General features: G+C 47.7%; 1 protein-coding gene and 1 long non-coding RNA gene across 13 annotated transcripts in view; both read right to left on the reverse strand.

The window, feature by feature from the left end:
• ACCS (1-aminocyclopropane-1-carboxylate synthase homolog (inactive)) overlaps positions 1-25,986 on the reverse strand; it is a 63,754-nt gene that overhangs the window by 7,019 nt on the left and 30,749 nt on the right. For 4 of the 12 annotated variants that reach the window (XM_083837245.1, XM_083837246.1, XM_083837247.1 and 1 more), the window contains 6 exons: positions 18,263-18,295; positions 17,932-18,138; positions 5,437-6,053; positions 4,003-4,062; positions 1,201-1,271; positions 573-642 (listed from right to left, as the gene is read on the reverse strand). In XM_083837245.1, the coding sequence (XP_083693371.1) occupies positions 573-642; positions 1,201-1,271; positions 4,003-4,062; positions 5,437-6,053; positions 17,932-18,138; positions 18,263-18,287 (1,050 nt within the window). In that variant the 5' untranslated portion in view covers positions 18,288-18,295. Of the gene's footprint in view, positions 1-572; positions 643-1,200; positions 1,272-4,002; positions 4,063-5,436; positions 6,054-6,429; positions 6,626-7,223; positions 8,436-17,931; positions 18,139-18,262; positions 18,296-18,945; positions 18,978-19,078; positions 19,192-19,358; positions 19,639-20,156; positions 20,179-25,986 lie in introns of those variants that run through there. The other 8 variants (XM_083837244.1, XM_083837242.1, XM_083837248.1 and 5 more) reach the window with 8 other exon arrangements.
• On the reverse strand, positions 9,042-17,924 carry LOC310900026. The gene is made up of 3 exons (XR_014584790.1): positions 15,520-17,924; positions 10,059-10,144; positions 9,042-9,757 (listed from the first exon to the last, which is right to left on the reverse strand). It is a non-coding gene; the product is annotated as an uncharacterized lncRNA (long non-coding RNA).

Here is a 25,986-nt window from a genome sequence, read left to right on the forward strand (position 1 = left end):
TATGTGAAGTAGGGGCTTCTGCTGAATTACTGCATCCTGAGCAGCAGCGGCTGCTCCTGCTGCCTTTACAACCCAGCAAAAGCAGGACTCATGCATGCACCGAGCCCAGCCTGCATCCCTCGCAGGTCAGCAAGTCCTGCAAAGTCTGAAAACGTCTGCTCTTGCCAGGTAAAACTACTCTTGGCTTAACGACAGATTTTGTCCTGAGGTGTAGCAGCAAAACAGTAAAAAATTAAACCCAGCTGAAACAATGGGCGCTCTTTGTCCCTGAGGGACACAAGCACCGTAAGTCCCAGGGCTGAATACGGAGATAGAAGCATAAAGCCTCATTGAGAGCAATGGCATGAGGAGTTGGCACACAAAAGTAAAGAATAAGGCAAATAAACAGCAGAACTGAAGTGTTGGCTAAAGTGTGCATCAAAAGCTACTAAAATGGCTATGATTCAATCTCATTTACATGATAAAAGGCTGTCATCTTACAAAATCACTTGTTTAAAAAAAATAAGATGAAATTGTTTGACAACAAATGGCAATACATTAGAATAGACACCAATGGAAAGTGGGTTACCCACATTTTCTGCCTTAAGAGGTGCAGGGGCCTTGCAGTAATAGGTCAAAAATCGAGCCACTTCCTCCCGTAAACTGAGAAAGACACAAAAGCAAATATTGATTCAGCTTATTCTCCAAGAGGCTGGGCTTCCCCAGGTCCGCATCTCAGGAAAATAAAGCCAGGGCACAGTAAAGTCTGATGCAGATAGCTAGAAAACAGGATAGCTCAGGCCCGTGCCACAGACATGACTGTTACACATGGCAAAGGTGTCACGGATAATGGCTACAGCTACGCATACATTTCTGAAGAGCTTTAACTGAGAACAGAGCTGAAGGATTAAAGTCCCCAGTGTTCATGATGCCTGAAGGAACTTTTTGGAGTTACCTGATTTGTTAATGTATATAGTGTTGTTAAAACTGCATTTGCTTTAGAAAATTAGCATCTTCTCTTACATAAGAGGATTTTTAACTGGATTTTTAAAGGATTTTTAAGTAGTTGGGTGACTAATTTACACTTTTGAAAAGAAAAAGATGATTAAATGACCTAGAAAAGTTTTAACTAATGTGTAGCAGAAGTGGTTTGTACTCATCCACTTTGTTTATCAGACAAGTATTCAAAAAGAGAAGCATTACAGGAATGAGAAGACTTACAACATATGTCCCTTCCAGTCAGGATACTGAAGCAGTGGAGGCTCCATGAGGTTCATATCAGTCTGCGTCAGCTGTGAGCAACAGAACGAAGCATTAAAAACACAATCACGGAAACCAGAAATATGGAAATAGGTAGATCCACATGCAGGCACACACCTGCATAGACACATACACATAAAACTTCAACAGCCTTAAAACTGGATTGAGAAAGCCACTGACCATCAGAATTAACGCAGCTTGGAGAGGCAATAATCAGCAAGATGACCAGTGATAACTGCAGTTTATGGAAGGTACGGGCCTTTGCTAAATAATTGCAGCCAAAACTTCTCTGCCCAGAGATCTACAGAAAGGATGCTCCAAAAAAGAAGCCTGCAGAAGACCTTCTGAACAAATGAAGCAATCAAGTGTCCCAAGGAGTGCTTTGCCCACGTTATAAGAACAAAAGCTTTCAGCTGGCAATTAAGTACCAATTGTGAAAACTCTAGCAGCATGAAAGCTCAGGTCTATATTGTTGGAAAGAGACAGACAGGATTTGAAATCACAATCTGATAAGTTTTCTTTTTTTTTAAAAAAAAAAAAAAAACAACTTTCAACATATTAATTTTTAATGATTTCTACCCTTCATTTATATCTCGGTTCCAAGTTACTTCAGACCTACAGTTCTGATAAGTCTTGGTAAGCGTTAGAATGTAACAGGAGCTTTCAAAAGACAAGTGAAAAATAAAATTATCTTCTTGAATGTCTTCCCTAGGGCAGATACTCTGTTCTTTATTAGGAGCTTATTCTGTTCTCAAAGTCAGATTCACCTGAACTGTGGGCAAGCTTTAGAGCCCTTTTTAATGTTTATATTTAGATATAATAAGCACACTGCTTTTATCTAAATATTTTCAAGGTTGTCATTATCAGGGTTTCACATAATCCAGTTCTATGAAGTTGCAAGGGGAAGCGCAGCGGTGATCAGGGCAGAAGGAAAAGGACATTTCACATGAACGAAAAGGGAATAAACAAATGTTATGTGCAATGTAACTTCCAAACATTTGATGACAACCGATCTATGAGTTAATACTAAAAAGGCATGGGAGTGTGGACACAACAAGTAAGTGATGGTGCAAAGGAGGAGGGAAATTTAACATGCAGTGTGAATGTGTACCACAGAGTAACAAAACCACAACATTCTGCATTGGTGTTTTAATAACTTGTGCCAAGCTCTGGAAACTGGACAGTTTAAAGACACTGCCCTCATCCCATGCAGAATTACAACCTGACATTAGGGGAATAAAGTTCCTTTATTCATCTGTAGATGTTCTTGAAGCCTATGTAGCACAGAACTATGTCTCCTTAGATCTCTCTCCTAAACTTATCTAGAGAATGCAACATAAAACATATCAGCAGACTTGGCCAAAAAGGGCTATGCAATAATAAAGAGAAGAACCCTTAATGATAATGCTTTAAGGGCTAGGAAAATCAGATGGGCCATCCAAAATGAAGACTATCTGAGATCTCATGCCACAGAACATTAATTATCCAATTTAAGGGTCAAAAGTTGAAGACAGAAATCTGATATGCTGCTTTTTTCAGTGGAAACACTATTTATTTTCCCCACTAGCAACAGATTATTTTTCCCTACAATCCCAGCTGGCACAGCACCCAGTGAACCCCTGCTGTAACTCTGGGCTGTGAGGAAGAAGCTGGAAACAGTAACATTGTCCAACTTCTCGCCACGTGCAGGATGGCTCACCACACTACAGCTCATTCTCACAATAAGGCTAACGAAGATGCAACTGACTGCTGTCTCCCTCCGCACTACTTGCTGCAGACGACGTGTTAGTGTAGGGAAAGGACAGTGAACGAAGGGAGGTACAACCTACGCAGCCCAGAGGGCACCTCCTGTGTGCACAGCTGCCAGGCAGCAGCTCTGCCTTACCTGTTCTTTTAGCTGGAAGGCCGAGTGGTGGGGTAGCATCCCCGAGTCAGTGGTGTGGCAGGCAGGAATAAAACAAGGAACATTTTGAGGGTGGGAATTGGTGGAACGGGAGTAACAGTGAGCTTCAAACCGCAGAGACTGACTGTCAGAACCCCAGCCACCTTCCCTCCCCACAGGCAGCTTCAGCCAGGAAAAATGCAGCCTTTCCGCCTTGGAGGCTGAATCCGGGCAATAACTTTAATGGAAATCAAGAAACATTCCTCTAAGGCACAGCTCTCTTGTTTTCTTTTGTCTTTTTTTGTTGTTTGTTTCTGATTCGTGCTATTTGTTTCACACAATTGAACAAAGTGTCTGACAAGCAGATGATCCAGTATGACTTCAAGAGCTTTCACAAGATGTCCCGTTCACTGCTGCCACCCTCTCAAATTTTAGGTAAGTTCAGAATTAGGAGTCCAAACTGTGTAACTTTACAATGGACAGAGCCAACTTCCTCTGTCCCAGGCTATGAAGACCCTTGAAATTAAAGGGAGATCAAAACAAGTTCTGAGACCTCTGTATTAAATGAAACACGGTCAGTGGGAGAAAAAATTCAATACTTCATTTAAGTATTGAGTCTTAAGTATTTGAACGAGCCAAGCACATTCCCACAAACACACAATGAAAAGGAACAGAAAAACACCCCCGTTCCTATCCTCCTGCTAAAATAACTTAAGTAAGTGTACAAATAGCTGGATTCGAAAGCGACTTCCGACAATAAGAAATACACAAGGAGAAACTTTACTAGAGAACCCTGAATGGCAGCAATAACACTAGGAAAGCAGAGACACTGAGGAGGAACTACACAGCACATTTGCTTCTCTTTTTGGAATAGAACTTACCCGTTTAGACATCAGGTCAAAGCAGAGTTTATTCTCACTGGTGCCAAAATTAATTATACCCTAGAAAAAGAAAGAATTTATCATTTATGGACACAAAAAAACCATGTACATAACATCACCTTAGCTATCACTTCACTGATGTGCCCTCAAAAAGCTTACCAAGGAAGTCAAAACACAATTCATATAAATATAGAACATAATACAGAACTAGAGACGTATATGTGTGTTTGAGTGTTTACATACATATCTCGGGCACTCAGCTTCTTAGGCAATAAGCTTTGTGTAAATGAATAGGTACTAACAATTTGTACTTCTTCGCAAGACACATTTAACTTATTCTCGAATTCACTCATCGTTATGCATCTAACTGCAAAAACATCTGAAGCGATTCTGGGAAAACTGAGGTTTACACTTCTGCAGTAGTTTGAAGAAATGTTTTTGATACATTTCTTTATCTAAAATTACTCATTCATCAGTCGTTACCATTCCAGTCCACTGATTTTTTCAAATAACCACATAAACACAGTCATTACATTTTCCCCTCTGGAGATACAATCCTGCAGTTCCAGGTCTAGGATGTGGCCCTGCTTATTCAACATTACATTAGATGCTGAAGAGCTCAAGTTTTCATTACTGGAAGAGGTTGGATAAATAAATTTAAAAAAATACAACAGGCAATCTAAACAACTGTGCATGGATGATGTTTCTAAAATACAAGTCCAATTTTAGTCATTTGTTTAAACATATACTGCTTACATTGTTAGTAGAAGCAGCAGTTTCTGCCTTATAATGCACCACTTAACAAAAAATTTATTGTGTTTTTGTGTCTTAAAAATCTATTTTTCAACTCCCAACACTGTGTGACTCAAGTCAGGTCTCAGAATAAAACACTTTAAAATTTTCAAGTAGCTCAGTATCTGAATGCGGGATCTATTTAAAAGTAATCCATGGATAAATCATTATTTATAATCACCATACTTGTTACTTATTCAATACTAATTATTAACATTCAGCCTCTGTGCCACAAGGGGGTGGTGTGACGAGCTACTTACAACTGAGCAGCACAGCTTAGACGGGCAGGGAAAGTTGTGATTTTTTTTTTGATTTAAATGTCTACTGCTCTGTTGTTTTATCTCATCCACCACCCACCACCAGCAATAATCGGTGACTGTCCTCAGTGGGCAGCAGGGGTGGTGAGATAAAAAAAGAGGAACACTCTGTTCCTGCAGGTTTCTTTTGCTTTTGAAGGTCTGCTACTGCCACTGGTTGGCTCCCGACAGGAAAACCTGGGCATGCAAACCTGTACTGAACACAACGTTTGTCTTTGACGTGGGAGTGATCGGCATAGTTACTTTTTATTTCACATCCCAGAACAAACAGCTTGACCCACGACATCTGTGTGAGCCAGGAAAACACTCGGAGACTCTCACTCACGTTGGGGTTCTTGTCTTCATCGTACTTGTCAGCGTGATAAGCTTTGTACCCTTCCTCAGTGGAGCCCCGGAAAATGTTGGCGATGTTGCCCCGAGCGGAGAGGTAGGGGCTCCTCTGGAAGTCACCCTGGTGGCAGAAGCCGTGCATGTCAACCCTCCTCTCGGCCAGCGGTCGAGCCCGCAGCTCTTGCAGGTCACCTCCTCCTCCTCCTCCGAGGCCGGTGATTTCGGACAGCGCCTGGCTGAAGTCCAAGCCCCGAGGCATTGCGATGGAAGAGGAGGAGCCGCTGTGGCTCTGCTTCAGGATGCTGAGCATCTGGGCGAAAACGTTGAACATGCGGAACTCGTGCTCCCGCTCCAGTTCGAAGCGCCGCTGCTCCAGCTGCATCCGGCGCTCCTCCACGTCCAAGTCTCGCTGAAATCGGCGCTCCTCCATCTGCAAGAAGCGCTCTTCCATGGCCCGCTGAGACGTCAGGGTCTTCAGCAGGAGATCGTCAAGAGGGTCCTTCACCCGCTGGCCTTTCCGCTTTTTTCTCAGGCGATGCAAGGCAGAGAAGCCAGGCCGGGGAACCACGTTCTGCATCCGTGACGAGCTGGCCATGTTGGACTCACTGAAACCTGCGAACATGTAAAAGTAGGAAGAAAAATGAAATGTGCAGCAAGTGAAATGGTGTGGACACATATTGCAACCTTCCGCTGCCCCTCCTAGAAAACACCAGACTACCTACTGTAGGATTTTACAGGAAAACCAAAGCAAAATCAGTCAGGTACATCCTGGGAGTATGCTAGTTTGTCTGGGTTTTTTTTAAACTTCACATGCTGGGCTCCCCGTTACGCTGCCAGCCACTGACCTGGCTCCCCGTTTGCTCTCTGAATCGACCTTAATGAGTCAACCCCTTCCGACAGCGCTGCCCTTGGCTACCTACGCAACCACCACGGTGAGGACACAGCGTTTCTTCCTGATCTCGGAAATAAAGCTCACACTGATCATCACCTCTCTTCCTCCCAAGCACGCTGTGTTCTTCCATCAACCTGTCCGAGGCCGGCTGGAAATCTCTGTGATTTCCAGACTCCACCTTCCACGGCAGCCAAGTAACGGTCTGTTGCACGCCCAGTGCAGAATTCTCGTCTCCTTTACACATATAAGCTGTTTCTACCAGTGACTTCCAAACACGTCTTCTTTCCAAGTCCTAATTAACAGATTAGAAAGCCGGGCAATAATTATCCCCAAGCATTCTTCACTGCTGAGTGTTCTAAAAGATTAGATACAGAAAACATTTAACCAGAGCACAAGTAGAGTTTCACCTGCAGGTTTACTGTGTCGCAATGGCAGACGAGGGTCTCCTGATACAATTCAGCATGAGGACTGCAGACAGTCCTGGTCACGTTCAATTGACACCAAAAAGCATGCAATTTTTTAATTTTTTTTTAATAACTTAAGCACTGTCAGCATTATACGCAGAAATCTAGCACGAATGCCTATCTCAGCTTATAGCAGATGCGACAGTCCTTTGGATTTCATACGCAGTATTTAGCCTAGCATGGTAATTTTAAATTTTATTTACCTGCAGCAAGACTCATTTTAGGAATTGCCAGAAGACTATTAACGTGGATACCAGCCTTCTACTTTAAAGCTTTTTGGGATGTGGGATCCTTATTGGATCCAAACGTCAGTGCAAAAAAAGAAAACCAAACCAGGTGTCTATCTCTGCACCAGAAAAAAAAAAATCTCTCTTTCTGGGAAACAAGGCAGCAACCTTATGCTGGAATGTAAAAGGCCATCCCTACCTGAAGGTGAAACACTGGTTTCAATGGGAACCTCCACCCTGGAGATGGGAGAGTCGTTCTGGGCCCTCTCCAAGAAGGCTCTCTCCATCTCATGTTCTTCGGGGGAGCCCTGCTGGTAAGACATGGCTGGTGGGGGCTCGGGGGTCAAGCAGTGCTCATCAGAGTTCACCTCCTCACATTTGATTTCCATCAGTTCGGGGTGCTGCGCGTGCCCGAAGGGCAGGGCGGAGGCGGCGAACTGGTGGTGGTAGCTCTCCACCATGGTGCCCTGCAGCACCTGCTGGGCCATCATGCTGCCGCTCAGCGGGCCGTAGGCCAGCGCGGGGCGGCTGTTGAGCACGCGGTCCATCACGTCGTAGAACTTCCAGGTCCGGCCGCCCCGCGGGGCCTTGCTGTTGTCCTTGATCCGCCGGTACTCCAGCTTCATCTTCTTGATCTTCTCGCGGCACTGGTCGCCCGTGCGGTGGATGCCCTTCTCCCGCAGCACCTCGGCGATGCGGTTGAAGACGTGCTGGTTCCTCAGGCAGCTCTCCAGCTCCATCTGCACCGACTCGTCGGCCCACAGCTGCAGCAGCTCCACCACCTCGGGGTCCGACCAGTTGCTGCCCCGCTCGTACTTCTTCCCCCGAAAATCCATCCCTCCCGCGGCCCGCGGGCGGCGGGGGCGAGCGGGGCCCGGGGGCTCCGGGCCTGGCCCCCCCGGCACCCAGACCCCCGGGCCCGCGGGCCGAGGGGCTCCGGGGGGGGCCGGGGGCGGCCCCCCGGCCGCAGGAGCCTCTCGCACCCCGTCCCTCACGGCCGCCCGGGGGCTCCGTGTCCCCCCCCGGCCCCCCACTCCGCCCCCCGGCCCCTCACGGGCTAGGCGCGGCCGCCGGCGCCCCTGGCACGGCTTGGCACGGCTCGGCTCGGCTCGGCACGGCTCGGCCCATCCGCTAGAGCCGGGCGGAGCGAGCTAGCGGGGAGCCGTGCCGGCATGTTCACATCCGGGGTGACAGCACATGCGTGCAGCCCTTATTCCGGGATAACTTTAGCCCGTGCCAGCCGCTCGCCGCGCTCCCGTGCCGTGCCGGGCTAAGCGGGAAGGCGCGGAGCCCCCCCTCCTTCCCCCCGCCGCCCGGTACGGCCCGGCGCGGCTCGGCTCTGCTCGTCCGGGCTCCGATGGGCCAGGCTGGCGGCAGCCCGTGCCGTGCCGTGCCGTGACAGAGCCGCGCCGCCCCGCCCGGCCCCGCCCCGCCCCGCTCGGTCCCCGCCCGGCCGTGCCAGGCACGGCTCGGCTCGGCACGGGGCCGCTCCGCGGCTCGGGGAGGGGGCCCCCTGCCGCGAAACCTGGGCGAAAGGGGGGCGAAAATGCCGAGCTTGGTTACGTTTTGCCCAATTCTTTGAAAACTGCCTTTATAGGAAGAAAAAAAAAAAAAGAGACAAAGCTTTTTAAATGGTACTGCCTTGCCTCGCAACTCCTGTTCAGGTAGCAGTTGGGATTTCCTAAGTTTTTGTGCGTCTGTGTGGCCCCGTAGGATTGTTAATTTTTTCCCTTTCCCAGGGTTTTTCAAGGCAAAGGCACTCGTGCGCCGACTTCATTATATAAGGACATCTGCCCTCCCTGCTTGCTGGAGCACACAAAGAGCGGGGCAGCGATGAATGGAGCCACCGATGACATAAGTTTAACACTAAATAGACACAGATCAGAGGCAGCAGGGAGCGGGCTCCTTACAAAGCTCCTCGAAGCCGCCCGAGAGCCCGGCGACAGCCCACGGCACCCCGGGGCCACCGCGCACCCCGCAAGCTCCCCGCTCAGCCCCGGCCGCAGGAGGAGCAAACAGCCGGCGACCAGCTAAACCTTAGGCACCACTATGTGCCCTGCACACCCCAGAACACCGGAGCCGGGGACCGCACTAAATAAAGGTGATATTCCCACTAAAGGGTCCCTCCCCCCGGGGGCCGGAGCCGAGGGAGGCTCGGGGTGCTGCCGCCGGCCCCGCGGCCCTGCAGAGGGTGCTGCAGCCCCGGCGAGGATTTACTGGGCTGTCCCCGCTGTACCCAGCGGCACAATTTTTTTGATGTTTAAATCTTAATAGTAATATCGATCAGCCACACAGTCCCCCTGCAAAAACCCTCAGCCCAGCCTCTGAAAAGTCACAAAGTATCACTGAAACGAAGCATGTAAACCAAAGATGACATTGGACCCCGTGTCTATTAGGGCGTCTCTAATTCATCACTAGTTCCTCCATCTCTGCCTGGGTTTTGGAAAGGGGTTTATATCTCACTGGCTTTCAGAGCAAGCAAGACCCGCAAACAGATACTTTCTTTGTAGGCTTCTTATTGCATTGGCAGCCAGAGCAGGGCTACGCTTGGCCTCGTACAGTTTGGTGACTGCTTTAATAAGCGGGGTCAGCACACGGCCATGAGAGAAGGGAAGCCAAAATTTCAGAGGGATCGTGCTCTCAGCACGTCCCCAAAGGGTTAGTTAAGGTAATTTGCAGGAAAGCCCACAGAGGGCAGTAAGGCAGTCTTCAGAAACCTCCTGTAAAGCAGAGCTGGACAAGGAAAAGAAAGAAAAAGAGCAATTTCATTATTAATCACGTAGATTCCCTGAGACTGACTTTTTGAAAGGGTTGGGGTGAATTTTGTAGCTGATTAAACAGCACGCTGCCACTTGTGAGAAATTCTGGGCAGAAGCATGGGACGTGCCCAGCTGCGGGCAGAGGCGGCTGTGGGAACTGCTGGGCACTTTCCACCCTCACGTTCAGTGCATCAGCCACACAAAGAGCAGAGGAATGGTGTTTTTCCTTCTTTCTGTGCAAATTGCTTAGGTCAGAGTCAGGCCTGCTTACTCACCCCATGCAGCTCGTTAATGGGATTCCCTGGAGCAGGAAGCGGCGGTGGGTCTGGGGTTGTATTTTAAGTACTGGCTGACCCTGTGACTAATAACAAACAGAGATAAAGTGAATCTGAGTGTCCAACTTCGTATGCTAGAGGGAATGAAGAAAAGGAATGGATTCCAATTCCTGTGACCAAACCTACTTCTGGCAATTGCAGGATTAAAATGAAGAGGGACCAATTATCCTCTTATATATATACACACACCTGGATTCATGTAGGTTCTGCTGTCATAACACCATTTCTGTAGGTTGTGACTGACTAAACGCCTATCCTACAGCTGAAACGGTGACAAATTTTGGAACAGGAGTGGATTGCACCAAAGAGCACATCACAGTTAACTAGGGAGTGATAGGGCCCATGTTTTCTTCTTCGAAGTGAAATAAGTGGCTGATGCCCCAGACAAGAAATCAAACCCAATGTGTCCATCAAGGCAAAGAAATTTACCTCTCCATATGACACTGTCACTCTTCATACTATGTGTCAAGGAAGTTCTTGTGGTGCTACACGTCCTGTGCATCCTTCAGCACAGGCTTGGAAGGCACCTTGTGGCACTCATCACCAGCAGATTAACACGTACATTTTATCTCTTTGTAGAGCTGGTTAAAGGCCGCCCTTTCTACTCCCCTATATGCAGAAATCTGGCACTGCCCTTCCCAGAGCCATAAACCCCGGGAGGCCTCACTGTGAGGGACAGGCCATGCAGCCTGTTTGCAGCTTCTTCATGGCCACTGATACTGGAAGAGGACCACGGGGGAAAACCACAATGAAGAGAGTGGAAGAAAAGTGGAAACACTGACTCTTGCTAGAACAAGAGCTCTCAGAGCTGCTTCCCTCTTGACATACTGTTTACATTAGCCAGTCATGCATTTTTATTTGTTTGGTTTCTTTCCTTTTTGGCCACCGCTTCTTCTCAGGATGGATCTGATCTGTACTGCGAGTTCCTTGCAAGAAGACATGCAAATGTTTTCTCCCTCTCTGCTGCCAGAGAACAACATGGTCAGGTCAGGACCTGCAGACACCAAGCCAGGAGCCCCTCAGCTGACTGCAGGCCTCAAGGCCCACAGCTGAAGACTGCAAAAATCCCAGCTTAGTAGGACAAGCCTACAGTTCTCGTCACAGAAAGTCATGCTTTCTGACAGGGTTATCCTGAAAGAAATACTAAAACGATAGCAAATCTCTTTGGGAACAGAGTGACGACCTGCAGGGATGTATGTGTTGCTATATTGCTCTACAAAATCAGGACATGCTCACACCAAAATTGCATGAAGTAAACACGAGAGATAAAATTCCAAAGGCAATGACGCAACAAATCCAAGTATCTGCCCATCTCCCTCTCCTTGGCTGGCTGCACAGCTCCCTTCAGTTGCTGCAAGTTTTTTGTCCCTCCTGTTTTAAGCAATGCATATTCAGGTTCTGTCACCATTTGCCTTAAAAGAGAAAAACCAAAGTCAAGGAAAGGAGCTGGCTAACTGGCCCTCATCTGATGTTAAATATAGACACAGCAATCTTCCTGTTTGCCCTGACAGGATTAGATTTCTAGATTAAACCATGGGTGAGAATTCTTCGGTATTTTCGTTTATAATAGTGAGCAGTTTACATAGCTTTTGCCTGAAATAGCTACATGAGCTGAAAGTGGGGTTGTGTTTCCTGTAGCACGACCACAGCAGGACCTGTTCATCCACGCCGAGTCTTTCCCAACCAGGGGGGTCAGAAGTGCCAGCAGCAAGGATTTTTGCAATTGCAGGGGAAACTAAGTTCATAACAAAGCCTTTCCCACATGGCTGTAATGCTGGCCTGCAGCACCCACTGCCTTCGGTATTCCTGTTTTTTCACATGGCTCTGCCAGTGCAGCTCAGACCCAGCTTGCAGGGGCCCCGCAGCTATTCTAGCCCAGTCCAGCCTCGCTGCACTGACAGCAGATCATCGTCCTCATCCTGACCTTCTTTTCTGCTCTGCCAGGCCTGAGAGCAATACATGATGGGTAGCTTTGTGTCGGAGGCTGAGGCCACAAAACTCCTGCCACTGCTTGCCTTGAACAGGGAGCGCTACAGAGCAGCATCAATGTGCCCATCCAGCTCGGCTGAGCTCAGACCCTCCTTCCTGAACCAAGGGCAGCCCTCAAAAGGGTACGTTCTCCTCACATGTTGTCAGAGCTGTCTATCCTTCTTAGTAACTGGCAGTAAATAAAGTCCTCCTGTTTGTTTGTTTTAAAGCTCCTCCTTGCAGTCAGTCAGTGAGAGCTGGAGACCTTTCTGTTCTCGATTCTCCCCATCTTGTGCAAGAGCTTCAATGATGTTGCCCTTAAAAAGTCTGTAATTGCTCTTTGGTTCCCAGGAACATTGGTTGCCCTTGTGTAACCACCAGAACACTCAGGAAACAGCCTGAGATGCCGTGAGACTACGTCGGCCTGGCTGAACTGCATCACACCAGCTGCCCCAGGCTGCACGACGCTCATCCAGCTAAGCCACATTTGTCTGAACGTGGTGTGGCCCAGAAAAGAAACTGAAATTTTTAAGCACTATAATAATGCAAAATTTTCAAGAAGGGGTTGGGGAAATCAGTGCTGGTTGGCTGTGCAAGGGAGTGACTGACAGGGAGGTTTCTGAGCTGCCTGAAGAAAATTTCTAAGCAAGCATAAAGTTTTTGCTAGCCTATCATTTAAATTCAAATAACCACACTGGATTGATCACTCTCTGGAAAGAAGACATGACCAGAAGTTAGAATAGCATCAGTATCTGATACCATTAAGTAGATATTTGGCAGTGCTGCTAAAAGCCTATATTCCCCTTAGAGTAGTATGTGAATGAAAAAAACCGGTCATGGAAAGAAACACAGAACTGGTCGGGACAGAAGTCAGTTCTCTCATGACTGTAAATCCTCCCAGTTCTCTAATGGAACACAGAACTAGAACCTGAAACCCCTCTAAAGACATTATCCCCCAAGCACTTATATTACACGATGGGAGAGGATCCTCCTGTCCTGGCAGACAAGCAACCTGTCATTAGTATTTGGAAAGTAAAATTAAGGAGAAACAGTCAATAAAAGCATGCAGGTCCTTCTGCTACCTTTGTTTCCAAAAGGGCTGCCAAGCACCTCTTTTCTTCTTCTCTTTTCCTTGAACAGCATCTCCTGCTTCTGCCCTTTGCCTGGCACGGACCAGCAGTGACACAGCCAAGACCACTCCAAAGCCAGGTTACCAACATCTCAAGACTGAGAAAGAAACCTCTTTGCCCAAATGTCTGTCTGGTTTTTGTGACTGTACTGTCTGGGCTCTCTGTTGTGCTCTTTTGTTAATTACTTCTCTGCCTATGATAGCAATACCCTTATACAGTTCCTGAAAAATACTAAGGTTTTGTATCTCCAGATAAAGACTCCCCAGCCTCCCTAAGCAACCTACTCAGTGCTTTATTATACTTGGCATGAGGGAAGTTTCCTAATGTATGTCCCCTGCTACAATGTTTTAAGTAGATTTCTTTTCCTACCTACCACCAACATGAAAAAATGTTTGTCTTCTTTCTTTTGCAGCAAGCTGAGAAGTTAGCATGCCGTCTTCTCAGCAAATTCAAAAAAAATAATATAATATAGTCCCTAGATTTGTAATTATTTTTGTTTTTCTTCTCTCAGCTCTCTTAAACCAATCTACAGCTTTTGGGAAATCCTATATCTGCAGTTAGGCATAATACTCCAGACAAAGCCACACCAGTACTAAGCAGAGAAAACAGGCTGCTTCAGAGGCTATACTCATGTCAGTCCTACGATAATGTTGGTCTCTGAACAGTCGCATGGCATTTGAAACACATTCATTTTGTAATCCATTATAACCACTAAAACCTTCCCTACCTGTGGTCTTGCAAGCTGTTCCCAAACTTGTATCTTTACAGTGGATTATTCGTTCTTATTTTGTGTCTGTCCATACCAAATATTTTTCACTTTGGTTCCCCAGCTTCCTAAGACCACTTCTGATCCTGTTCTCCCATGTGCTTGCGTGCCCTCTGGCACAACGCTGTCAGCAGGTTTGATGAGCATCTTCTCTATCGCACCTACAAAGCCATTAACAGCAAGACTGACTGCCCCAGGAGGGACCCCTGCACCCCCCTCACTGCTCCCTTCTCATTTGATGCAAGGCCCCAAGGATTGCTCTGCAAATAGGCTTTTCCATGAGACTGTGCACCCATATTCCACCAGTTTCACCTGGGATGTATATCCATAGCTGACTTATGAGCATCATGCGAATGAGGGTGGAAAACCTTACTGCACTGGGAATACAGGACATCTCCATTTTTTCCCCCGGTTGGTTATTCTGTCAGAAAAAAAAAAGAGGCAGGCTGCTCTGATAGGATTTCTTCCTGACAGTCCTGTATGCCTGCAACTTATCACCTTGTTATCTTTGAGATGCTTATGCAAAGATTATTTGTTCCACTTTTTCCAAGAACTGGGTTGACTCCCATCCAGTTCCTTTCACCTCTCCCTCTCTCTCTCTTTTCTCTGAAAACCACCACTACATGTACCCTTTTCCTACATTTTGGAATCTCATCCATTTTCCTTGGTATCTTAGAAATAATTTCTAACACTTCTATAACTGTCTCAGCCAGTTCCCTAAACAATGGACTTCACCAGTTCAGTGAACACAAAGTGACTAAGCAAGCTCCAATCTTTAAAAGGTTGTTCTCTCCACTGCTGCTCCTGAGCCAACCCGTTCCTCAAAGCAGGACAGCCACATCCATGCAACACTGGGTCTGACCTAATTACCTTTGCCAGACCTCACTGTTTCTTCTCACTCCTCAGCTTCACCTGGGCAGCTCAGAAGTATCACCCACTGATTAGCAAGCAAAGATATTTCATTACAGTGGTGCAGACCCACCCAGGAGGTTGCCACAAAGCTCATTATTTTTAACGGTCCTGAGCTGGTTTAATCCTATAGGCAAGCTCCTCCAACTCGATAGCCAGGATGTTCTTCCCTACCAGCCAAGTTATGGTGAGCTGACTAACAGTCATCCCCCTGCACTGGTTCAGCCCCAAAAAGTTGGCAGAGGAAAAAAAAATACCTCTTAAATACCTAGCTGTTGGTCATCCTAGTCTTGATTTCTACTTGAAAATGCCTCAAGAGTGCTTATGACTACAACCTTACAACACAGTTGTGCAGCTTGCTCCCAGTTTACAGCTCAGAAAAAGAGGCACAGACGAATTCAATAACTTGCTACAGGTCAAAAAGAACATGTGCAAAGAAGTGCCAACAAAAGATGCTTGCTGTCTTGTCCAAGTTCAGTGCCCCAGCTACAGCAACATCAGTTACCCAGAACTAGGGTACTCCAGAAATGAGATAGACTTCTTTTCTAAAGTGAACAAAAATATTTCCCCACACCTTACAGCTGAAACAGAGCACAGCTGGAGTAAGATACTGACGTTTTGCTCTTACCTGTGGACTTTGCTAGCAGAGATAGGAATAGGCTGTCAATCAGTCAGTCAGATTTTCCCATAGAATCCTAGGCACAGCTCCTGTTATAACTCTGGCAAAAAGGCTGAGGAAATGCTCTTTTTCATAATTGTTTACTTTGTCAGGTGTGTTCATTAGACTCAGATTGCATCAAGGAGCTCCCAGAAAAGCATGTGGGAGAATCACACCCCCCCTGCAGGCTTTTCCCAGTCAGGGGACGTGTCCTTGTGCCCTCGGCTAGGATCACATGCCTTGACATATTAAAAGATCAGCATGTGTACTGGTTATCAATCATCAGGCACAGGCCTCCTGGGGTGGGAGAAAACATTCAGAAATTATGGCTATTGCTAGAAATTTCTGAAAATCTGATTTCTCTCAGGCTGACAGGGGTTTTATTGCATTAAGTAAAAGAAAGGAGTTTGTTCTGAGTTTTTTGGCAAACCTTTTCTTTAAGAACTCCATCTCAGTTCAAACTGTACTGTGTTCAGTCATTTTAACTGGATGATGTTTACTGAGCTGTTCTTAGGCAGTGATTCATTCTGAAGAACTTCACAAAAGGTTCTAAAAACATTTAAGAAAATATTTCTAGATTTTCAAGTGAAAGACTGTTGAGCTATACTCCGGTCCAGATGTCAACAGCAATCAGATGTCAGTGCCTTGAGGAATTCCAGTGCGAACTCTGCTTGCCACCCCCTCAGTTCAGATTTGCAAAGACTAGAGGGCTTATGCAGAGATCTCCTCCTAACCTGAGACTGTCCCAGGCAAATTCCCATCCCAGAGCTTGAAGCAATACTTGAGAGCCCTCTTTCCAGTGCTAATTAACCTTCAGCAAGTTGAGGCCCCTTTGCAGGGACTCTCAAGTCTGCCAAAAGCCAGTCTCCACTGCTGACACCTTGACATCATTTTTCAAATGTGTTACATGGCAGCAAAAGAATCTGCTCTGTTTTTGTAAGTGATTTTTAAAAGCAATATTTATGTGTAGTGCCATTGAGTCAGGGTACTCATGCCCCAAATACACCCAGAAGGGACGTGTTATGCACGGCAGCAAGTGGAAACTTTCCCCTGCTGCCCTGCCATTGCTGCACGGCTCGGTGCTGTTGGGTGACTGCAAGAGACGTGAAAGAACATTCTGCAGTCTCCATTTTAGTCTTCCATGCAGCTGGCAAGACTTCAGAAAGCGGGCTGCTTTTGTGCCATGGCAGTTGCTCAGCAGAAACAGAACAGAGGCCAACTACACCCAAATCCCCCACCCAGAGCAGCGGGACGTGGCCGGGATGACCACCATGTTGCTGACCCAGGGGAGGAAACGGAGATCAGCTGTGCTGAAGAGGTGAGCTGCTTGGCGTGAACCTAAGGCAGGTGTCTGTAACTAAGGCTGTCACAGCAGCCTCCATCCTTCATAAATCAGGGACGGGTGGGAGAGAGAAAACAGGGTCTGACCTGCAGTCCTGTTAAAGGCTGAAAAACAAAAGCCTTCACATCACATTCCCAGCTTCACAGTCTTTCAGTCTGTCCTGTACATGCCAAGAGTATCTTCCCCACCCTTAAGAGACCTTGCTTTAATTTAGCCCAAATTTAAGTCAGCACTTAAAAAGATACCTTGCTGGTCAGACCTAGTTCACGTCCCTTCGCCCCTTCTCCTCTGCAGTTTTGGGTACATTGCATCAGACTGAATAGGGTAATTATTGATACAGGAATTACACATGCAGACTTTCCCTTTGAAATGTGTGTGTTACACCATCTTCCTTTCCTCTGTTTTCCCATGTTTCAGTTTGGCTGGAACTGCTCTGGTTCAGAAGTGACCAAGATTACAGTAACTTTTGTGAAGGAAATTAGTTACATTTGAAGCCAGCTATTTAGAAATGATGAATACTGCACAGTAAAACCATTAAGACTGTTGCTGGCCCAGAGGTCGTGACTGAAACAGACTGTTTGTCCCACAAGGAAACCTGGCTTTTTCCAGTTGGAAGCAAAAAAGCATTTTGGCAAGCAGAGGCGGCATACATGGAAGTGTGTCTTGCCTGTGCCCACGCTGCTTCAGTCTGATGGATGGGATTTTACTCACTCTACCTCCATGAAATGCCTTAAAGTTCACTAAATTCAAACACGCAAAAAGAGAGAAATCTGAGTATAATTATGTTCAGATAGACAGCACAGATTTCCAAGACAGCTCTCGTCGTTAGCATACTTTGAACCTCTTTGCAGACAGAAGGACACCTTTTTCAGGAAGCACCAGAGTCTGTTTAAGCTAGCAGTAATCTGCTTTAATTAGCAGCAGCCAGTTTTAAACCACTCCAAACCTCATTTGCATCACCAACCTTTGAGGCAGGGGCTTTGCTGAATGAATGGCAGTAGTCACTTGGTACCCAGGAGGCAGCATCATCTATCACTTACATGTCTCCAGGAGCAGAAGGCACTGGGGTGGAAAACCTCCTGCACCAAGCTGGAGTCTCCCCCAGCCGTGTTGTCTGACCAGTCGCTCGCTTGTGCTCCAAGCCCTTGGGGGAGAGTGAGAAATCACTGCTGTATCCCTCCCAAAGTCAGGTCCAAGCCATGTGCCTGTCCCACGTGGAGAACACACCAGGTGCTCCTCAAGTGATGCTAGGGAAAAAGCACAGGTGATCCAATGAGTACGCGGTCAAGGTCTAGCCTCTGGTCCCAACCCAACCACGGTTATTGACAGAACAATTTGCATGAAGGGATGAGGGAAACAAGTTTTACTTACAGCTTTCATAGACTTCTTCCTCCATCAGCTGCTCTGTTAAAAGAAAAATGTGGATATTAATATGCACAAAAATATGTCATTCCCTGAGGTCTGTGTATCCCCCGTTCTGATTAATAAAACCAGAAATTAAAACCAGCCTGATTTCCACCAATGATTTTATTATCAGTATATTGAGTTAGAAAATATTCAGAAACAGTCATCCTGACCTCCTCTTTTCTAGGAGACTCGCTTTAAAGTTCTAATTTCTGAGAAATACTTTTTTTTTTTTCCCAGGATGCTATTAATCAAGATGATTTCAGACTCACCCCACTTCTACCTTCACACTACAAACACCAGAGCTAGGAAGGCATTAACTACATGTAAATAAGTAAGCACTGATATTTCCATGGAGCTGGGGCATTAAGAAGAGTGACAACAATCACAAGGTTGAAAGAAAAATCAAGACTTTGGCAACCCAGAGCAGGTCCGCTCTCTTTCCCACTTGCATTCAGTCAAGCTGTTGGCTTCACTCTCGCCCTTTTCCTCCCTCTCATCCAGTGGGAATATATATTTGCGTATGAACAGGCTTCAGAGGCTACCCCAACCTCTGGCAACTTTTTCAAAATTTGTGCTCTGGTTCACAGCCTCTGTCAAAACGATCCGCAGCAGCGTCAGATGTTACTGCTCCCAGCTCCCTGCCTTACTCCTCCGCTGAAGATCACCACTCCTGCAGGTTGTGGTAACACCTGGCAAACCTCTGGGTGAACTTCAAAGAGAGGTTTAGAAAGATCTGAAACCTCAGCAGACAAAGTCACTGGTGCCATATTTAGAGCTTACAGAAGTAGGAGAAATTTCTCTCAATAAGGGTGAGCGCCGCGGTGCCTGTGCTCCAAGCAAAGCGTGCTTTGCTGTGACTTCTCTCCAAGTTTATAGAAAGTACTGAAAGACTGAAAGAGGAACGTGTCAAAGAAACACAAAGAAGCTGTTCTCCAGTGAAAAGAGTTGCTCTGTGGTGCTAAGAGGGGCCTGGGACCCTACTGGCTTGGGAAATCACCATCACAGTGTGATGTTCCAGCGGTCTGGGGTCAGAAACGAGCTGAGTATGGTGGTACCTTACCTCTGATACGAGGCTCAACTGAGACGATACATTGATCACAACTGTTGATGGCTGAAGTATAGGCCTTTCCACGTCTGCTCCAAGACTTTTGTCTGCACACGCTAAGTAACCTCATTTTGTTCCGAGGAATACACTGAGGTTTTTGATGACACAGCTTCATTGCTTTCTCCTAAATATTTAGCTATGCAATCTCATGCTGTTCAGCTCTGGAATGTCTCAAGATGGAAGAGGGAAATGAGCTTGCCTGGAGCTGGGCCCAGCATTTCTCTGGCAAATGTACATCAAATAAAACAAAACATTTACAGACATAAATAGGAGATGAGAGATCAAAGGGGAGGAGGAAGGGGGAACCCAAATATCTCTCCTGCTGTGCCCAGCTTTAACTCAAACACAAATATTAGAGATAGGGGAGCAGAGGAGAAAATGATACACAGAAAAGAACGTGGAAAAGCTGTTCATACCAGCCCAATCTCAAACCCGTCAGGAAGACAAATGAGAATAGGCAGGTAAAAGTGTTGCCTTTTATGGGAAATTCCACTTGCAGGAATTCTCTCAGTTCTGCATGACTACGTCTAGCTGGTCTTTTCCCCAGCATCGGCTGGTTCTGGATTCACAGATCCTGTCTACAACTAACCACAGGAAATGTTTTCAGTTAGAGTCACTTTGCCTCTCGCACAGCGGAGAAGAAACCTAACACAGACCTACCAAGAGAAGGCCCAGAGCTATTAGATTTACTTTAAAAGTAAAATTATCTGTGTTTAAACCAGCATGCTTAAGGCAAGTGGAAGAGGACGCAACCTGTCATCCACGGATCAGAAGGGAATTAACTCCATCTCTCTGTCAAACTTCACTTTTCTTTCTGATGTGATCAAGAGACAGCAGCTGTGGTAGTGGTTTCTGGGCAGAACAAGTCTCGTAAGAACATGATTAAGGTCTGCCACAAAACAGCACCAGGTGAGAACTTGATAGCTATGTCCTCAAGCAACAGTCATCAAAGAGATGCAGGAAGCAAAAGGACCTGTTTTCTTTTCACAGGTGTCCTCAGGTGACACTGCCTTCATGACCTTTGAGTCAACGTGTTATGTTCTTTCGGGGAATTGTAGCTTTAACTTATTTTCTCTGAAACTAAAACATCACTGTAGCCATATTCCTTCCAGAAAATGGGAACGTCTATGAGATGCTGCAGTGGTGGTTCTCAGAGATGAATAAATAGGCGATGATAATTATTTTCAGGCTCCCCATAGTTAGGTGATTTGCAGACAGGAATGCTAATCTAGGTGAATTCAGAGTACCCGCTTCACCAAAAGGCAGCAGGTGGAGGTCTGGCAAAAGCAGTCATTTTCAGCATGGAAACATCTGAACTAGGCATAATTTTATCCTGCACGCTGGAAAATCTCCCCAGGATTCACCGGTATTTTGCTCAGGAAAGCGCCTGCTGCAGCCCGGGGCAGGGAGGCAGCCTCCTGCCCGACCACCCCCTCGCAGACCGAGGGCAGCCCAATTTTTGCTGCTGCAGCCTCCTATTTTGGGGAGAAACGGCCTCACACGCCAGGTCCATCAGAGGGGCTGCCGCTATTCGCTGCTGAATTTGAATTAACAAAAGGCTTTCTCTGTTCATTGTCGTTCAACAACTTCGGGGTTTTCAAGAATAGAACAAATTGTAATGACCAGATTTCTGCGTTCACAATAAACCAGCGCCAGTGAAGGGGGTAATTAGTCAGACGAGCGCGTCTGGGGAGCAGGAGCCAATCTGGGGCGCGTGTGCTTGACAGAGCGATCACGGAGCTCTGGAGATGGCGGGCGGGCAGGCGGGGGGGTATTCCGGGAACCGGGAATCATGGAAACTCTCCGACCCGCCAGCAGCTGCGGTAACAAAAGCACAGACCAGATGCCAGGCCCTGTGAGCTCAGAAGGAAGTACGGATGAGGATCGGAGAGCGAAAGAGGCGTGGGGAGCTGACGTCAGCAGGGTTGCAGCAGGACTGCTTTTGGCCCCCGTACAAGCCCACCTCCATCGCAATTCCCTCTGCAAATTCCCTGCAACTCCCATCCAAATTGCCGGCCTTTCGGAGGCCTGGCCTCCTCTCATGTTTGCGTGTTGGAAGTACGAGGGTGTAAAAGCCTGTTTTCCACTTCGTGTCCTCCTGCACAGACTGCTGGGTCTGTAGCAATGAAACCCAGCCAGATCAGGCAGCTTTTAACCCATGAGCTGAGAGGAACAGAGCCTGGGACCAGCTGAATCCCTGCTGCTTTGGGTTTCCTGACAAACTGCAGCAAAAGCCAGCTCTGCTCAGGTTCGCAAACTTTGTCAGACCGGGCTGTGCTTTGACCTTGGTCCTTCGCCTTGCTCAGAAGGAGTGAGGAGAACCTTCCCAAAGCCCCCCTCCAGACAGGGCTGCACCGGAGCAGCGGCACCACACTCACAGCACAGCACAGCACTCAAGTCACAGGGCATGTTTGCTCTGCAGAGACTCTGAACTTCATCGGGTGCATTGCGTGTAGGGCCCTGCAGAGCCTATCACAGTGTAAACAGAGAGCAGCTGGAGCCTGGGCAGCTCATGAGACTTTTCCAGCTGGGAGTCCCCAGGGAGCCAAAGCGGTGGCAGCTGCTGTCCCCAGGGGACCTGCCACAGCCCCAGGCACCGCCGCTCTGAGCACCTGGAGGCCTGGGGAGAGGAGCTCAGCCAGCTGTGCTCACCCCCTCCTCTGCTTTGGGATGGACGGGGTGAGAACACTTCTCCCTCTTCTAGTCCCTTCCTCATGCCCCGACTTCTCCTGTATGACTTCTGCTCTCCTTCCTTTCTCCTCCGCTCTGGACATCACCCAGACGTTGCTTCTTCGCAGCAAACATCGGTCCGTGCTCGTAAGCAGCTGAGAAGATGTGCATGGGCAAGTTTAACAACCCAGACTGGTGCAAGCTGAGGTGCAGGATTTAAGCTCAACGTTTCTTCTGCAAATAACAACCTGCTGGGTCCTGGGGGTTACAGAGAGAGAGTATTCACACAGACTATGCAGGTGGGTAAAGCCAGCAGAGAGGGGCTACCCCAGGCCTTCTGAGTTCACCAGTTTCAAAGGGTTTCATACTTAATCCCAAGGGATTGGCTATTATGAGGATTAAAAGCAACAGAAATAGGACATAACTGAAGTGTAAAATAAAAAAAAAAAAAGTGGGACAGGCATGTTATTGACCTACACTATTATCTAATTGCTTTGAAAAAAATTAACACTGAAGCCTCTGGTAATCATTTGTGAGGTTTTCAAAATATTTCTCAAAATATTTTTGCATGTGCTATAGTTTTCACCCACACTTTCAGGGGCTACAGGGAAAGAAAAGTCTCTGGACAGAGTGACATCTCAGCCAGCATGGGAAAAAAGTCTCTGCAGCGTGGGAAGATTGAACAGAATTTAAAAAAAAAAAAAAAGTTACTCAAGAAAAAGGGACCGAACTGCTTTTGCCATGAGAAAAGGAAAAGGGAAAAGGCATAAAGGAAGGAAGGGAAGTAGGACAGAGCTTGCTGGGGAACACAGTAGCCAACCTGCCTTGCCAGTCCTCTGGCGCAAGTGCAGCAGGGGTTCAGGACCCAGTTTGCTGTCCCCAGGGGTCTCTTGCCCTAGATCTGTCCGGGTTGAAGCCTTCCTCAGCTACTCCCGGAAAAGCTGGACCTACGTTATTGCAGGAGGAGCACTATTCTGACAAAAAACATCATGTCCTGGAGGAGAGAAGGGATAATCCTCCTGGTTAAGGTCTGTGGGTGACGTCCTCTGGGATACTACCACTCAGTTACGGGTAGCACATCACCAGTAAGACACTGCCGAAGTGGGAATCCAGAGAAGAGAAGCAAATACACAGGCGAGAGGTCTGAGCTAGACTGTCAGAGCTGAGCTGTCTCTGCCACTTGGCTGAGACACAAAGCAGACGTGCTTGTAAGCCTGCAAATATGGCAAAAATAAGCAGAAGATTTTTTTTTTATATATATATGTACATGTGAAAAGAACTTAGCTAGAAAGAAGGAAAAATAAAGGACCAAAGAAAAATCACGTAATTTCAGTAATTCTGAAAGTTTCACTACAAGAGTATTTTTTCAAGTTAGACTGGCCAAGATGCTAAGAAATCCTGCAGAGAGTCTGGGTTTGCTTTAGCAGAAGGGACAGGAGGGAAAAGGAGCGGCCTGTGATTCTGGGCGATATCACAGACCTGCTTTGCGGTGTGTGAGGAAGGGGCATCGGGTGCTTGGGAAGCTTCAAAGACCTAACAGCTTTTTCTAGTCTGATGGTCTGGTGAAGTTATCCGTGAGCGAGGGTTTATGGGGAAAGGAAATGTAAAGAACAGCACTGCACCCCCAAAAACCTGCATGTTTCCACAAGAGACACCACAGTCCCACCTCTCCAGCCCCCCCAGCACGGAGTCCCTGAGCTGCTCAAGCACTCCAGAAACGTGGAAGCACACGTGACAGAGGAAAGGTTGCGTGGAGGCATCTTTCACCATCAGCTCTGTTTACCTGTCCAGCACTTCTTCCTGCACTTCAGTCCTATAATTGCATCCTGACCTACAATAACCCATACTTTTTTCTTTTTTCCTAAATCTTTTAACCAAACAACACAAGAAATCCTGCTGATTTCAGCGTACAGGAAGAAAGCACTCAATGTAAGCAACAATAACGAAATCAGGCCCTGAAAGTTCAGATTAAACCACGTCAAATTGCACCAGTGACTCACTCTGCCTGGTGACTCCTCGTTCAGGACGCCGAGGAGCACAGCGCTGCCTGGAGATGATCTCTGTGTGCAAACACGTTAGGAGAAAGGATGTGCAACACCATTGCAGGGAAGCACAGAGAAAACCTGCAGCACATCTGTGCAATGAGATAGGCGAGTTTATCGGATGGGACTTCTTTCCAGGGTCTGCCTAGATTTTGATCTCCGTGAAATCTGCCGAGCTGCGAATCACACCAGAGCGGTCACATCCAGAAATCAGCCTGCCCGTGTACACAGACAGCTGAGCAGCGGCAAACTCCACTTGCCCAAAGGTTTGGGCTTCAGACTGCCCTGATGGCATGAGGAAGAGGAGGAGGAGAGCCGGGAAGGACAGGGGTTACAGCGTGGGGCCTCCAGCAGAGTATGTTGAACCACACAAGTTGGAGGAGAGGATTCATCAATACAGTAATTAATTAATTCATGGGGAAAGGCTCTGCTGAACCCATGGAAAACAAACATAGGGAAGCCTTTGCAACATGCCTCCGAGCAGGTCTGAAGGCACAGGCGTCCCAGAAGCGTTGGCTGGGCAAGACCTGTGCCACCTGAAGGCAGGCAGGGTGGCAGGTCACCCAGCCCACCAGCGACACGGGGACACGGAGCAGTCCCTCCGACTGGGGAGGGAGCACACAAACACCGTACAGCCCTGCTGTGGGGGTGGGAGACGGGAACAAGTAAAGCACTTCGCCAGCTTCCACAAGAAGGGAATAAAAATGACAAAATGAGAGCCTTAATTGCAGAGTAGAGACGCATCGTCCCCTCCTCTCTGCACCCCGTAAGGATGTGCCACGCAGATGTCTCTGGCTGGGGCGTCTGCCAGCAGGCTTTTGCAGAGCCATTGTCCCTGGATGGGAACTGTATGCTGGCAAAGAAATTATGTCTTTTATGCGCCTGGTAACTGCAATTGCGGCTGCAGCTTTATGTGCCTTGCCTGTCAGAAGACAGCTTGTTCCTCCTTCCTCCTCATCTATCCATCATGAGGAGGAGAGAAGCTTTATCACGGGCTGAATAACAGATGAGGGGAGAAAGGACAGATGAATAAAAGCACAGGCTTGACATTCGCAGCGGAGGTGAGAGCATGCCTGTAACACACACTCATCACGGATGAAGGGAAACAGGAGAGCCAGAGGCAGCAGCCGTGGGAGGAGGAGGGCAACGAAGGCCAGGGCTTCACCGTGCCCTTCCTTGGACACCTTCTGCGGTGCCTGCAGAAAGGCGATGGCCACGCAGCAGGAGCTGCAATCCTTGGTATTGTTCAACCGAGGCAGATAACCCAGCAGACAGGGAGCCTTGGTGGCCCCTGGGGGCACGGCCGAGCAGTTCACGCCGGGTGCTCACAGAGGACGGGTGACGTGGCCAGGCTCACCCCTCGCAGGAGGACAGCCCTCACCCTGCCTGCTGCTTACCTCTCCGGTTGTTTTCACCGGGGAGCAGCCCTGAAGCTCTGCTTCACCATCCTGGCAGCTGGGGGCCCGTGGGAGCCCCCATTGCACCCCAGGGAGCAGGAGGGCAGCGCTGTGGTGCTCTACCCACATCTCCCGCAGCAGGCAAGGTGGGCCGAGGGGGTGATTAATTCATTTTGTTCTCTCACGGAACGGGGGAAAAAATAAAAATGCAAGCTTTTTTGTGAGTCCCTCTGAGATGGAAGTATTTTGGAATTTATGGCAGACTGAAAACATTTGGCTTCAGAGTAAGTGAAATGTTTTATTAGGTGGGAAGCAAATAATTTCCCTTCCGGGGGGCATTTTCTATAAAAGCCTAGGGAATCAGAAGAAATAGCTGGATTCCCAAGGAAAAGGAGACAATCCCCCGAGAAACTGGCTGTGGAGACACATCTACTCTGACCTAAGGAGTCCTTTGAGGCAAAGCAGAGCCCTCCA

This window comes from Anser anser (genome assembly GCF_964211835.1).
Source record: "Anser anser genome assembly, chromosome: 5".
Taxonomy (NCBI): domain Eukaryota; kingdom Metazoa; phylum Chordata; class Aves; order Anseriformes; family Anatidae; genus Anser; species Anser anser.